The sequence below is a fragment of the Suillus discolor genome (genome assembly GCF_016758755.1).
Source record: "Suillus discolor strain FC423 chromosome Unknown F5147scaffold_112, whole genome shotgun sequence".
NCBI lineage: Eukaryota > Fungi > Basidiomycota > Agaricomycetes > Boletales > Suillaceae > Suillus > Suillus discolor.
The window spans coordinates 24,740-39,499 of record NW_024541359.1 but is presented as its reverse complement, the minus strand read 5'-3'; the positions used below and the strand labels follow the sequence as shown (position 1 = coordinate 39,499).

Below are 14,760 nucleotides of genomic sequence, written 5' to 3'. Positions count from 1 at the left end.
CGGATTTAGTCAGCTTACGCAGTATAGTGCCGAATCGGCACCGGGTAATTCCGTGGTGTACTAGTAACACGCCTCCTCAACGAAGGGAGATAACACCACTCGACCACATCGACCAATATGTTGACCGATTCGATAACACCCTCATTCTCAACAGTAGACGACTTTTTCAACCTCGACGTACTTAACTCAGCTCCTTCAGCTTTTACAGCTTCATCTTCATCTTCATCACCACGAAGTCCTTTCACTTTCTCAACTACAAATGGCGCAGACGACGATTTCTTCGCCCAATTTTTAGACACTGATGAGTTAACAAAGGGTCCATCCCTATCATCACTCTCAGTCCCTTCATATGACTTTTTTGGTGCACCTGAAGCTACTGCCAGTACAAGTGGCTCGAGTCCTGAGAGCATCGACGCAAACACTCCCATGTTCGCAATAGATCCACAACTAGTCGGAACTCCTGCTACTTCAAACGACCATTCAGATCAAGACTCTAACTCTGACCAAGAATTAGAGCTAGAGCTAGAGCCAGAGCTCGCTCCACCCAAACGTTCTCGCCGCGGTGCTGTCACTTCTGGTGGCATAAAGAAGTCGTATCCTCCTTCTGAGAAGGACTTGAACTCGGGCGCGGGAAAATCAAAGTCCTCAAAGGATTCTGCCCCCCTCAAGATCCTTGAACCCGAAGACTGGCGCCCAAGTCCTGAAGAATACAAGAAGATGAGCAGCAGAGAGAAACGCCAGCTCCGAAACAAGATCAGCGCACGAAACTTCCGAGTAAGGCGAAAGGGTCAGTATTCCTTCTATATCCCTTCCCTTTCTTACTTACACCTCAAAACAGAATACATCACAACTCTTGAAGGTGACATCGCAGAACGGGACCGCTTAATCGACGCAATCCGCTCAGAACTCGGCAGCTCCCGCTCAGAAAACAGTGCTCTCCGTCAAGAAATATCGGCCCTCAAGCGCTGCCTCCTCGAATCTCGTCATGCTCCCGACCTCCCACCCCCAGCAGAACTCCAAACAGGCGCACCCCTCTCCCCACCCGGCACACCTGTGTCCGTCCCATCAACAACTCCGCTCATCACCCCCAACACCCAAAAGGACCTCCCTACGTCTCCACGTCTGGGTGCAAGGCCGTTTTGGGGTGGATTTGGTGGTATGGGCGTTACACCTGTACATACGACCCTCATCCCACCCGTCGGGGTCAAAGCCGTCCTTCAGGAGAACATTAATCCTGCATTACACCGCCCAAGTTCAATCGTCGAGAAGACGAACAGCCAACTCAATGGCCTTGGTATGGGCATGGGAATGGGCATAGGCGCATTCGATGCCTTTGCGGATACGAATCCATTCACACTTAAGACCCTCGATGCATATCGGATGCAATTATGGGGGAAGATGGCTGCGCAGCATGCCCATGCCAACGGGAACCCAAATGGGATGGGGTATACACCGCATGGATTGGCATCGGGCCTCAAACCTGCGTATTTCGCATCACCGAAATCGCAACCACAAGGACTCGCTGGGAAGAACGCATATCCTTCGCCGCCTCCGTCCCCTACATTCAAATCAGCGCCGGTACCTACGAGGGAACAAGCTGCGCTTGCTGCTATTGCGTCGCAGACCTTACTTGGGAAGCTTGGAAGCGCGTTTTGGGATGCATTTTCTGGGTCTGGGTCTGCTGCAGGTTCCGGTATAAGTGGAAGTGGAAGTGTGATGAGAAAGGAGTGGGATGCAGAAAAAGTACGCAAGGTCCTCGAAGGTCGGGCAGTCGTCCGAGTCGTTGATCTCGATGAGCCCGTTCCCAACAAACCCTCTTCCTTAATGGTACCTTTGAGTACGGTGGAAAGGAAGCCGTCATTACCTTTGGCGGAGAAGACACAGCCGAGTGGGACTGGGACTGGACCGAGTGCGTGTGCGTACAAGACGAACGTGTGCGATATTTTGGAGGAGAGTATGAGGAGCTTGACAATTTCGAAGAAGTAGAAGCAGGCAGGTCTGGCTTCTGTCCTCGCCCTCCTTTATGTCCCCTCCTGGCTCCATCGTCCGCCATGCTTTACTCCCTGCCAACACGGTTTGCTTCCCTTTCCTTTTGTGTCGACAGCATCACATTCAAATACTTTCCTCGTTCTTCATAATCTAATCCAACCCCCGCTCCGCCTCCGCTCATTCGTCCTGCGTCTTCTGTGGCTTGATCATCTGATGATCATTTTCCTGCCGCTGTTATCGAATTTTGCTTCAACGGCTATTTCCGAACGTTTCGAAATCATCCCGAATTGAATTGTGTCATCTTTAAATGATCCAACGAATTGTTCGCCTCCCTAGGTCTGTTTCAGTTTATATATTTGCCGTGTGGGGATGCTCGTTGGATCACGGTCGTTATCTTCCCTCCTACCCCTTTTCTCATATCCGTTTTGCGCTCTCCTTATTCTCCTATCGCACTCCCTTGTAACTCGCCTTGTTCCGATCGTACCGTGCATCCCACCACCACCGCGTCATACTTACCCCGTCCAAATAGTAGTCTTTCATATAGCTTGTTTGTTGTTCGTTTTTGTACGTATGAGATGTGAATGAAATTGGAATATTATTATAATTGAATCTCGCTACAATATGAGTTGCTTGGAGTCAAGTGTTACTGCTTGGAATATCGGGGGTAGCTATTGTGCGTTTTATCCTCATCCCGCCAGGCTGGCTTGTTGAGATCATGGCACCGTGACGATGCATTATGACCGTGCGTAGAAGATGACTGTCAATAAACGTAATGTGGAGGCAGATAATGTACGCTTTATTTTGATGGAGTCCTATGCCACTCATATAGGCTGCATATTACATAATAACTGTCGACACTGGCAGGCGGTCGTTGAACGTTCAGTGAATCGCAGAGGATGGGCTTTGTATATTCCCCAACCCTGGCCCGGGTGCTTCCGAGTCGGACATCGACGTCGGACGGCACCACATCAACCTAAGCTCGCTGTTGATGACAGCGAGCTCGATTGTTTACCGGATATTCAGCTTGTTTCTGAAGTCATGCCTGAAGAACAAAGCTGCATACATATGAGAACATGATGAACATACGTGGGACACGCATCTATTTCGGGGCGGGCAGTGGGCACATATTTATGATTTCAGGGCGGGGCGGGCAACCGTGACTGCAGTGCACACATTTAGTTTTGGGGGGCACACCGAGCCTGATTCTTTCACAGGGACCTAAATCTACAACCACTCGCAATGAGTGAAGATCATAGGCCAGATATTGATCCTCCTCCAGGAACTTCCAGATCCAATGAGGTAAATGTTGCTGAAAGCTCGGTACGTGCGTGGTCTCTTGAAATCAATCACCGTCCTTACCAATTATCCGTCCAGAACCAGTTCCTGCGGAAGTTGAAGAATGGATTAACCAAAAAACTTCCTGTGCGTAGGTGTGAATACTGTTTGTCCTGAATACGGCTAAGATTGTACAGAAACGCTTCAAGCGAACACGCAACCGCACCACTGCGGTCCACAGCGTTGAGATTGAAGGGGCTTCATCGAGTCAGCTAGTCGAGGTAAGTGCTCGAACTTGCTATCCCAGTCCTTCGGTTTTCTTAGAGGTACTCAGGACACGTTGCATCTCCATCCTTCCAACGACAACAAGCATCCCACCACATCTGAGATTCCCAGCCACTCCGTGAACCAGGGGCTGTCCGGAGAGTCTGCTTCACAGGTATTTTCATCAACTGGTTTGACTTGCTTCTCTAATTTCGGCGGTCCCACAGATTCAGGCTACTTCTGGCGCGCAAGGAGGACCTGATACCCAATTAGTTGACGCCGAACTTCAGGGTGCCTATGATGGTACACAAAACATGCAATCACTCGGGAAACATGCGACTTCTATGGCATCCGCCGTTTACAATGCCCCAGCGGACCTTACAGCCACGGATAATTTTGAAACAACGTATCTCCAACCCCTCAAGATTGTCGATGCTGTCCTCGAGAAGATCGCAAACGTATGGGTCATTCTTGTTAATTAATTAGGGAACTAATCAAGTTATATAGGTACATCCGTACGCAAAGATGGCGCTGGGAGTGCTATCTGCTGCATCCAAAGTATGTTTGGTTTCTCCCAGAGTCCAGTTTCCTACTCAGAAGTTCTAATTCCACGAAGATTATAATTGCTCAGGCACAGCGCGACCAATCGATTTTGAGTCTTCTCGAGAGATTGGCTGAGGTTTACCGCTTCATGACTCAAGACGACAGTCTTGAAAAAATTGAATCGATGCGCGGTATCGTCGGAAAGATCGTTCACCAGACTCTTGAGTGCGCCCGTTTCATCAGGGACTATTCGGAGACGAAGAGCTTTTGTGAGTCACCAAGCTATCGCACTTTGCACATGAATCTTATACTATGTCATAGGGAAGAGACTCGGGAAAAACATTATCTCGGAAACTGATAACATGATAAAACAGTACAGCGACACTTTGGACAGCCTCATGCAACAATTCCGGGACCAAGTCGATCGAGACGTGGCCGTCTTCGTCCAACGTACGAGTAAGGATTCTGGTAACGCTTCTGTCTTTACATTGACTCACCCCGTTTTAGGCGAAACCCTGGACCTTAGTGATATCGCTTATGCGAAAGGCGCAGGAGTAGATACCACGAAACAGTGCCTCACGGGGACGCGCACTGAGATTCTTTCCCAGATCACAGACTGGATCAATGGCAGCGGAGATGCTGCTAAACGGGTGCTGTGGCTATCTGGCCCTGTGGGCAAGGGCAAATCAGCAATCGCCCACACAATTGCCAACTGGTTCAAGGAATCGGGAGGCCTTGGTTCATGCTTTTGTTTCGATCGGCACAGAGAAGCAGATCGTCGCCATGAAAAGATTTTCTCCACCATCGCGCGGGATCTCGCTGACCGTGATTCGGGGATGAAGCGAGCGTTAGCGGATGCGGTCAAGGATGCAAACTCGCTCAAGAACACGACAGACATCATCCAGCAGTGGCGCGACCTTCTCATGAAACCGCTAAAGAATTTCTCTGCGTCAACCGTAGGGCTCGTCTTGATCGTGATCGAAGCACTAGATGAGAGCGGTGGAGAGGAGACGCGGCGCAACCTGCTCCGGATACTCGCCGGTAGACTTCAGGACAAAGGACTTCCCCAAATCACAGAACTTCCATCGAACTTTCGGATTCTCGTTACCTCTCGCCCACTTCATGACATCGAAGATGCATTTCACGGCGCTCAGCATATTCTACGGTTGTCCATGGACGATATTCCAGCAGCAGTGGCAAAGCGTGACATCCACACGTTCATATCTGAGGAGCTGAAGGGGCTACCAGATTTTCGCGAGAAAGAGTTCACAAATCTAGCTGCGAAAGCCGATGGACTTTTCGAGTGGGCGCGTCTTGCTTGCGAATACATCAAACATACCCCTCCGGGCGTACACCAAATGCCTCGCTTCAATGCTCTCGTGAACCGCAGGGCCGGAAAGCAGAAGAGCCTGTTGTACGATGTATCTGGTCATTTTGAAAGAAATCATGAAAAGGGATGAATATGACGACGACGAGTACGAAGAAGCACTGGCAGGGTTTCGTTCCGTGATGGGACAGATACTCGGCACAGCCGAACCACTCCCTCTCAATTCCCTGAATATCATGCGGAACTACTTTCCATACGAAAACAAGCACGAGAACATGGAAATTATTAAACGCATGGGATCCCTCCTAAGCGGCACCACCAACTCATGCACACCCATCCGACCCCTTCACGCATCTTTCCACGACTTCCTTACAGACAAGACATCCAGCGGTGACTTTTTCGTCGAGGTGTCGAACGTACAACGCGACCTTGCATTCGCATCGCTACGAGTGATGGAACATGGCCTTCGCTTCAATATTTGTGATTTGAGGTCATCGTACCTCCCTAATTCCCAAGACGCAGGGCTGCCTCAACGAGTCAAAACATCCATCCCCCCACATCTCTCCTATTCCTGTCGATACTGGGCCGAGCATGTTCGAACAACTGACTTTGACGATAAACTCGCAAAGGAAATGCGATCATTCTTCGACGACGAGCGACTGATGTTCTGGGTTGAAGCACTCGGACTTCTCAACGCATTTAGCAGTGCAGTTACTGTGCTTCCATTCGTTGCCAAGTGGCTGAAAGTGAGCACACGCCTACGAGGTAGTGTCGGACCAATAACTCATAAATCAATACAGGGCTGTTCTGGATACAAAGATCTGCAGTCCAACACGATGGATGTACAAAGATTCATTCAAGTGTTTGGCGGTATGATTTTGTACAGCACGATGCATCTGTATTTATCAGCGCTCCCATTCTCACCCATCAACTCCACCATAGCTACCAAATATACGGCAAGGTTTCCGAATAACCTTCATCTGGCATCTGGCCGTGATTTGAACTGGGCGGTTGTCCAGATTGTGATTAATGGGCACACTGCCCCGGTTTCGTCAGTCTTGTTCTCACCGGATGGTACTCGCATCGCATCTGGTTCATGGGATAAGACTGCGGGTGTGGGATGCAGCGACAGGACAGCCATTGGGTGGGGCCTTGGAGGGGCACACTGGAGTAGTTTGGTCAGTCTCGTTCTCACCGGATGGTACTCGCATCGTGTCTGGTTCATCGGATAACACTGTGCGGGTGTGGGATGCAGCGACAGGACAGCCATTGGGTGAGGCCTTGGAGGGGCACACTGGAGTAGTTTGGTCAGTCTCATTTTCACCGGATGGTACTCGCATCGCGTCTGGTTCATTGGATAAGACTGTGCGGGTGTGGGATGCAGCAACAGGACAGCCATTGGGTGAGGCCTTGGAGGGGCACACTGCCCCGGTTTCGTCAGTCTCGTTCTCACCGGATGGTACTCGCATCGTGTCTGGTTCATGGGATAAGACTGTGCGGGTGTGGGATGCAGGGACGGGACAGCCATTGGGTGAGCCCTTGGAGGGGCACACTGGAGCAGTTTGGTCAGTCTCGTTCTCACCGGATGGTACTCGCATCGCGTCTGGTTCATGGGATAACACTGTGCGGGTGTGGGATGCAGTGACTAGACAATCATTGGGTGAACCCTTGGAGGGGCACACTGGAGAGGTTTTGTCAGTCTCGTTCTCACCGGATGGTACTTGCATCGCGTCTGGTTCGCGGGATAACACCGTGCGGGTGTGGGATGCAGGAAACGTGCAACCATTCCCCCAGTCCGGAGACTCAGATTCCTCTGCATTTTCGCTGCATCGAAGTACCTCATCTCTCCCCCACGAAAGCCGCATCATACCCACCAACACTTGTCACGCTCGCCTCATTTCCTTTTCTTCTAGCCTGGAACATGCTCTGCCCAACCCTGCCGACCTGCTCGAACCCACCTCACATCATGATTCTAATTCAACCCCTTTCTTGCTGCAGCCTGATGGGTGGGTGATGGGACCCAATTATCAACTCCTCTTCTGGGTGCCTCCAGCTTCCCGATATCCATTTTATTCTCCTGGCACTGCAATGGTGATCCCGAGAGGAGGCGTCGAGCTTGATTTGAGCCGCATGGCACATGGGACGCGCTGGTCGAGTTGCCAAGATGCGTGAGTCCTTGGCCTTTGCCATTCGTACTTGTAGTTGCTAACATCAATTCTGTTAGCTCCACGTAACGATGATTTTAAGGTTGCAATATTCAGTGTACTGTGTACCACTTAATTCTTTGATTACTTGTCAGTGTTATACCTAGCATCGAGCTTGAATTTACAGTTGTCCGGCTGTCAGAAGCCATCAATATTTCAGTTTTCAACTACACTAGATATCCAGGACCAATCGGGTCCCGAAGCTCATGATATCCTTCGCATCCCGTATGATGAATGCAAGGGCGCCGAATGCATTGGAGATAATAAAGCATTTGTAACGCCTCTGCTTGTCAGAGTACCTGATCTCCCCGAGATGGAATTTTCTGATAGAAATGATTCACTGACCATGAAAGAGCAAATGCGATCATACCCGTGAATAACCATTGAGGAATGCAAAACAACAGCGTTACGGTCGTGTTATATTCCAGTGTCACACACAGCGTTGGGAAGTAACTTAAGTGAAGAAAGACTACTCTACTGCCTAGAACATGGCCGCGACCGAAAACTACCACATCTTCCAGTCAGAAACAGCATCTCGTAGTCTTATCACGGTCGTCTGCTTCCCAAGCTCGTCAGCCTTACCATAGCCATCTTTAACAAGGAGAGAGAGAACGAATGCTCTTTCCTCTGGGGTGAACCACCTGATGTTGTGCGGGAAATCAGAAAATATGAACATCGCGCAAACCGCGACCAAGATTGTGATACTGCCTTCAATGTAAAATCACCATCTACAAATCATTCAGTTTGCATTCAGTTATGGAAATGATCGTCACCTGCCTCCATGCAGCTTGACCAAATTTGTCCTGCATGCCGCGGAGTATAGCAGATGCAAACAAGGATTCGAATGCAGAGCTGAAGATACTTCCACAAGAAGCGAGAGCTAGTCTCGAGGCGACCTCGTCTCGCTTGTACCGTTTAGATACAAGAAATAAGAAATACAATTCCGGGGAAGAAGGGAGCTTCGGCAAAGCCAAGAAAGAAGCAGGCAACAATAATTCCGGTATAACTTATCAGAGACCGGATCTGAACGATGCAAGACAAGGAAGTGTACTTCCCTATGATCCTTGAGCATGATTGGCAGCCATCTTCATGAACGGTCAGTGTCGACAAACCTGACAATACTGATATTGTAAACATACAGCACGGAATGATGACACAAGGCCTCTTCAGCCAGTGCAGGAACATGTTCCTGAAGAAAAGTTACGTTCAGCTGTCTCGATGAAGGATCAAACTTACCCTAACACTTGCATAATGATGTATCCGACAAACAGGACAGACAAAATTGTGGCGTATTCCTCCCCATGCAGGTGTAAGTCTTTCTCAAAACCTTGTAACCGAGCGTTGTTGTAGACGCCATAAGATTCATACGAGTACAACGGTATGTGACACACCTAATGTGGGCATCGTTAAGGGTGGGAAAACGTAACATGTAGGCCTGTGGTAATACTCGTGCGTAAAGTCAACTAATGAGAGTCTGGTTACTTTAGCAGTTGGGTGTTGCCAAATGAGAATTTTAATAGACTGTGGATTCAGATCTCGCCACTGCAAATTCTGCTATTGACATCGTGACCATCGTCGGTCCCACTTCACGGCTGTCAGCTTTCCAAAGATCAAGTTGCATGCGTGTTGCAAGCAACCCCTGGAAGAGAATCTGTGCGCTGTGTAGTCGTCAGTGCAAGCTCGATCCAATGATTATCATCCTCACATTTCCATGATACCAGTAGGCCATGTCGCAATCGGAATAAGCGAGATCCCAACAATATTAAAAATGTTCAGAGCTTTTTCGAATGTTATTCGTTTCATTAGGAATGGAGTATGCCACGTACCCACGCTGGCTCCGAAATACACGATATTGTTCCGCACTAACGATTTGAGCAGCTGTCCTGAAGCGGCGCGGTATTGGCTTAGAACCCGATACATGCTCATCCCAAACAATCCTTTAATTTCATGACAGCAGGATAAGCTGTTAGTTCAACGTGGTGCTCGAGGAAATGCTACGGACCTATTTCCAGACTAATCAACGCCACAAAGCTAGTAAGGAGCCATGATGCGCCTGGGTTAGCTGGTCCATAACATGCATCTGTATAATAGTGAGCGAGCAAATGATAAAATGAGGGTTTTGACCTGCCGGCAGGGAGAGCACCAGTGTAGATTTGGAGGGAGCTGATACCTATGACACACGTAGTCTGGCCGCGCCGTCAACAGTGGTAAGGCTGAATAGCTCGAGATTTTACCAGATACGCAGCTAAGAGACAGAAAAGGACTCGTTTACTGCAGCCCCACAGAGCATAGGTTCGCAAAATAAAAATAACTAGACTTCTGTTTAGTGGCCCATTGACAAACCAGCATGAAGCAGCGTACATTCGACACAAGCCATCTGCAGAAAAGAGATCCCTATGCTGCATGTGAGAGATGGCTTCCACCAGTCACAGATTTGACGTACAGATGCTTGAGCGACATAACACCAAGCACAACTAAACAACGATTAGCGAAGGAGAAAATTGGGTTGCGATTCAATACATTGGCGTCGATATAATCTTCCCCGACGACTTCATCTAGAGTGAGGTATGATAAGCTGTCTTTCCTTTTGTTACACACGAAGATCTCAAGGTCTTACACATTCGCAGAGCCCCGATAATGAAAGGAAGGTAGCGACACAAGATAAAGATAGTCTTGACGGAGGTGAACCTTGACCTCACGATATAGTCGATCTGTCAGATTGAGATTTGAGAGGCTCGGGGGAAAGTGTTTCTCCTACCTCCTCATCCAGATGGGTGACAACATCATAGAGCTAAACAGTCATTCTTTGGAATCACAAACATACGACAGAAAAAGTCAACCGACCACGATCGTGAGTGACAACACTAAACAATATGTTAGTTCAAATAGTCGCAAGGCGCAACTAAGCTACAAACTCACATAGGATGTACTAATTCCAGTCTAAATTGAGTAAGAGATCTGTACAGGGAGGAGGTAACTTACGCCAGCAGTATTATTGATCATATGAAGACTTCTGGCCGTGCGTAGAAGATGACCGTCAATAAACGTAGTGTGGGGGCAGATAATGTACGCTTTATTTTGATGGAATCCTATATAGGCTGCCTAACAACTGTCGACAGGCGGCCGATGGACGGCCGAATAATAGTTTAGAACGTTCAGTGAATCGCAGATGATGGGCTGTGTATATTCCCCAACCCTGAACTTGTGCATCGCGTGCCGCCATGTCATGAAAAATGTCTGTCAATACATTGACAGACATAGAGAATGCTTAGAGTAGATGTGTGTGCCCATCAGGGCTTTGCGTGTCAAATGCTGCACGATGAGTGGATTTACTTGTGATCCGACGACAGATGCTGTGAGTGGTTCATTGTTGTAAATGAAATCATCCCTTTGGCGGACTTCCCTTTAGTAGCATACCTTTCCCTTGATAAATTTGAAACCTTATTTGTGCAAATGAGGTCGTGAGTTGTAGACCAGAGAATTCAGAAAGGAGCGCAGGACTGACCTTGAACACCGTGGTCCGTGGATTGTGACGAGACGCACCTTAACGATTGTTCAGGGTAATCATGACTCGAGATGACAGTCGAGGTCCAGCTTGACTCAGCAGGCTAATGAGCATCATTATATTTTTCGTAATAGAAAGACGAGATGACTGATCTGGTGGCAGGAGGTTGAACTGGCTGGCCCTGCTTCGGACATCGGCGCCGGACCTGACTCTTACATAATCTGAACTCTTCACTGCTCCCAGTTCGACACCTTGATACACTTAACTTCTGCAGAACTCAAAAAACATGGTGAGATTATCCCAACGTGCATGTTACCTTACACTGAAATGCATTCAGGGAGGTGGTGCTAGATATCCGTACCCAAAGCATGTGTGGTCCCCCGCTGGTATGTCCAAGCGGCTAGTTCCGAGCTACTCAACCTGACGATGCCTCAGGTGGTTGGTGGGCCCGTCCTGCGAATTGGCGGAGTAACACTGTCATAACGTTTGCTGGTATGTTTGCCATTGCATACGGAGTCTGGACTGTCAGCGCAGACCGTGAGGTGCGGAACTTGATCTCTCGTTTCTTGCAGTCGTGCTTATTCCGTGTTGCTTGAGCAGATTAGACACGTTCAACCCGACCGACCGATCCCGTCCATGATGGTAAGTTCTTCCACCTCGTGCGCTCCTGGTTTTTCTCACCATTTTGTAGTGGGCAAAACAGTACAAGGACCAGTCACGGGAGAACTGAGACAGGTAGCTGGGTGTATGCTTAAATAACACGGAATCGTCTTGTCCCAGTCAGTTATATCCTTCATCATATATCAATATTTTGCCACCTCTGCACGAGTCTCAATTTTGGGACTGTTGACTGAATTGGTTAGGGAGAGCATGAGATATTTCAGAGTAATGCTGAAAGGGTAGGTTCCCCGTATCCCAGATCCAGAACTTGTTCAGAATGCCATTGTACATATCGACACATGCCATAATCGTTATGATGTTACTAGTACGAGTGGAAGATATGCCAGATTATATATAACGTCCCTATGTACCTATAACGAATAACCCAATCAACCGACGTGAGCAATACTTCATAATTCAGCTTCGTCGGGCCCAAAAGGATCCCAGTCACTTGGTTTTTCTTCCGCTGCAGGATCGTCGTCATCGTCGTCGTCCTCAAACTCATCGGCCTCTTCTTCCTTCTTGTCGTCCGCGCCGTCCCAGTCACTCGGAGTTTTCTTCACCTTCTTCGCCAACTCGAGCATTCGTTTGTTTGCGTAATCAACACGACGCTTCCTTGACGGCGAGGCGGGGAATGGAGTAATAGCTGAAGAGGCAGAGGATGAATAGGTAAGGGAGAACATCGATGAAGACAGTGATGAGGGAGACGAAAAACCGATGGAGGAGCACATGGGAAGAGTCAACGATGACTGCGAAAATTTGTGAGTATATTTGCATGTCAAGGCACAGAAAGGAACATACGATATCAGGGTCAACTTCCCCTTCTGCATCAACATCCAGAACCCCTTCCCCTACACCACGTTCTATACGATCCTGCTCTTCCTCAGCCTTCAAGAATCTTTCAAACGCCAATATCCCATTCCACCGGGTTACTTCGATACCAGTAAGGATAATGGAAGACGTTGCCGAAGGTGGTGCAAATAGGTCTATGGAACCCCATGCCATGAAGAGGAAAGGCTTATTGCCAACGCCCTTGCGACCTGGTATCTTCTTCGTGTTTAATGTTATGTGAATTTGGGTCGTAGAGTCGTGATGCTATTCGTGAACATAAGATCTGTCCAAGAGCATAACAAGACGAAAGACGTACATATATAATACCTTTCTCAATGTCCCCGCCCGGAGCCCAGAGCTGCGAAAGCTGGAAGTCCTCTTCCGCTTCCCACCGCCAAATGTCATCTTCGCCATCTTCAGCGTCAAGCAAGCTGCCCTCTGAGCCATTGCCAGGATAATGGTACGGGTCTCTCGAGGTAGATGCTTTGACTGTGGTCATTCCGCTTTTTATCTCCCCAGAACGCGAAATCTCTATGTCTTTTTGCACCTCAAACAAGTGTCCTGGCTCCAAATCGAAGCCCAGAGCTGGTTGTTTACCCTTGGACGAAGAGGGCACTGGGCGCCTTGCATGTAGTGGGATGCTGGCGTGCCGTGCGGCACGTCGAAAACGGTATGATCCGCCCATCTCGCTTTCCTTCGCTGGCTGGAAGACAAACTTGATAAGCTTCCGCAGGTGACCGAGTGTGTAGGTCAGAGGGACTTGAACAACTCTGTAGACCCCATCTTTATTTGTGTGGCTTCTGCCGTCACCATCCGGGCGGATAAGCTGGAAGCGAAGCGGCAAGTGTTTCGCATACGAAGAAGGGCGGGGAAGTGTGGTGCTCGTTGTTAGCCGCCGGGCACGACCAAATGGGTTGGTTGGAGAGTCAGAGGGCACTTTCCAGTTTATGAGACTACAAGGGGTTCTGGGTGTTGTATACAATGAAGAAGCTGATGTAAACGGCGACGACGGCGGTAACGACTGCGATAGTTGTCGACGTTTTGGACCACGGGGTGATGCTGAAGGGCTTTCATACACGTCTAACGGTCGTTTAGAGACCATCATTCTCCGCGGAATCAGAGTGATTGGGCAAGTTTGAGGGGCTGGAAGAAGTCGTCGCTTTGATCAATCAAGACCGGAACAATATTTGTCCACGCTTGTCAAACGCGTCGCGTAATTTTCATCAACAGCAACACGATCACGTGATCGACGCGTTTCTAAAAGATCTTTCTCCAACTTACTATTTCACGTTAGTCCCAATGCTCCTCTTCCAATTCACCCGATGCACTGTGAATGCATTCGCAGAAAACAGGACCGCCTCTGAGGAGATACTAGGGTATCACCGAGCCTCTGTCCAACGAGATTCAACTAGCAAAACACGAAAACCTTAACTTTCAAATTCGGTAGCGGCGGGCGCGGCGGCGTACTAGTACCAGCCAAGAAATCTGCTTTAACGATACTTGGTCCAGCTGTGTTCTATATCAATATTATTGGCCTCGCTGTCAACAATGATCCAGTAGTCACTGCACCTACGAATGGCAGAAACTTTGAAGCTTGCAGGCTACCGTGTACTGTCAGGATATCTATCTTTATTTTTATACTTCTATGAGTTACATATTCCGATGTGTATATCCGCTGGCCCTGGCCCGGGGCTTCTGCCGGATGATGGCTATGTTCTCGCTGGGAAGTTCTGTCATTCACGTCGTATCATCCACTCTGATCAACTATTTGGCCAAACCAATCAGTAGAGTCGCTGATCCGGTGCATCGCTAGGTAAACTGGAGATTGATCCTGGTGGAGCAGCCTGATTTTCTCTTGTGATCATCCGTGGTACCGTCAATATTGACGACGAAGTACGCGACTTACTTGTGTTGCATCGTTGAGATCCAGTCTCTGATAGCTTGACCCAAGTGATACTGGGATTGTCGTCGGCTTCGTTCTTGGCTTTGCCGAAACTCCCTTCTTCCCCAGAATTGTGTTTCTTGTATCTAAACGGTACAAGCCAGACGAGGTCGCCTCGAGACTAACTCTCGTTTCTTGTGGAAGTTTTCTCAGCTTTGCATTCGGATCCCTGTTTGCATCTGCTATACTCCGCGACATGCAGGACAAATTTGGTCAAGCT

General features: G+C 48.8%; 6 protein-coding genes across 6 annotated transcripts; 3 read left to right on the top strand and 3 right to left on the bottom strand.

Moving 5' to 3' along the window:
• Positions 1-117: 117 nt before the first annotated feature.
• F5147DRAFT_587201 (uncharacterized protein) lies at positions 118-1,986 on the top strand (the record flags this gene model as incomplete). Its single annotated transcript, XM_041431971.1, has 2 exons — positions 118-787; positions 839-1,986. 2 exons carry the CDS (start codon positions 118-120, stop codon positions 1,984-1,986), a joined length of 1,818 nt encoding a protein of 605 aa, XP_041285857.1.
• Positions 1,987-3,228: 1,242 nt separating this feature from the next.
• Positions 3,229-4,429, top strand: F5147DRAFT_788353 (uncharacterized protein; the record flags this gene model as incomplete). The annotated part of the gene is made up of 8 exons (XM_041442982.1): positions 3,229-3,309; positions 3,364-3,411; positions 3,462-3,545; positions 3,572-3,703; positions 3,756-3,986; positions 4,036-4,086; positions 4,160-4,296; positions 4,393-4,429. The coding sequence occupies 8 exons, from the start codon at positions 3,229-3,231 to the stop codon at positions 4,427-4,429; spliced, it is 801 nt and encodes a 266-aa protein (XP_041285856.1).
• A 3,866-nt stretch (positions 4,430-8,295) lies between these two features.
• On the bottom strand, positions 8,296-8,792 carry F5147DRAFT_725982 (uncharacterized protein). Its single transcript, XM_041439146.1, has 2 exons — positions 8,380-8,792; positions 8,296-8,330 (listed from the first exon to the last, which is right to left on the bottom strand). The coding sequence occupies exon 1, from the start codon at positions 8,785-8,787 to the stop codon at positions 8,518-8,520; it is 270 nt and encodes an 89-aa protein (XP_041285855.1). The 5' UTR covers positions 8,788-8,792; the 3' UTR covers positions 8,296-8,330; positions 8,380-8,517.
• A 279-nt stretch (positions 8,793-9,071) lies between these two features.
• Positions 9,072-10,247, bottom strand: F5147DRAFT_40802 (uncharacterized protein). Its single transcript, XM_041429644.1, has 8 exons — positions 10,046-10,247; positions 9,964-9,996; positions 9,837-9,913; positions 9,731-9,788; positions 9,605-9,682; positions 9,429-9,539; positions 9,308-9,380; positions 9,072-9,260 (listed from the first exon to the last, which is right to left on the bottom strand). Exons 2-8 carry the CDS (start codon positions 9,977-9,979, stop codon positions 9,116-9,118), a joined length of 558 nt encoding a protein of 185 aa, XP_041285854.1. The 5' UTR covers positions 9,980-9,996; positions 10,046-10,247; the 3' UTR covers positions 9,072-9,115.
• An 858-nt stretch (positions 10,248-11,105) lies between these two features.
• On the top strand, positions 11,106-12,106 carry F5147DRAFT_40747 (uncharacterized protein). Its single transcript, XM_041429643.1, has 4 exons — positions 11,106-11,493; positions 11,543-11,649; positions 11,708-11,749; positions 11,799-12,106. The coding sequence occupies exons 1-4, from the start codon at positions 11,394-11,396 to the stop codon at positions 11,835-11,837; spliced, it is 288 nt and encodes a 95-aa protein (XP_041285853.1). The 5' UTR covers positions 11,106-11,393; the 3' UTR covers positions 11,838-12,106.
• F5147DRAFT_40893 (uncharacterized protein) lies at positions 11,985-13,773 on the bottom strand. Its single transcript, XM_041429649.1, has 3 exons — positions 12,915-13,773; positions 12,569-12,862; positions 11,985-12,516 (listed from the first exon to the last, which is right to left on the bottom strand). Exons 1-3 carry the CDS (start codon positions 13,701-13,703, stop codon positions 12,178-12,180), a joined length of 1,422 nt encoding a protein of 473 aa, XP_041285852.1. The 5' UTR covers positions 13,704-13,773; the 3' UTR covers positions 11,985-12,177.
• Between the last annotated feature and the right edge of the window lie 987 nt (positions 13,774-14,760).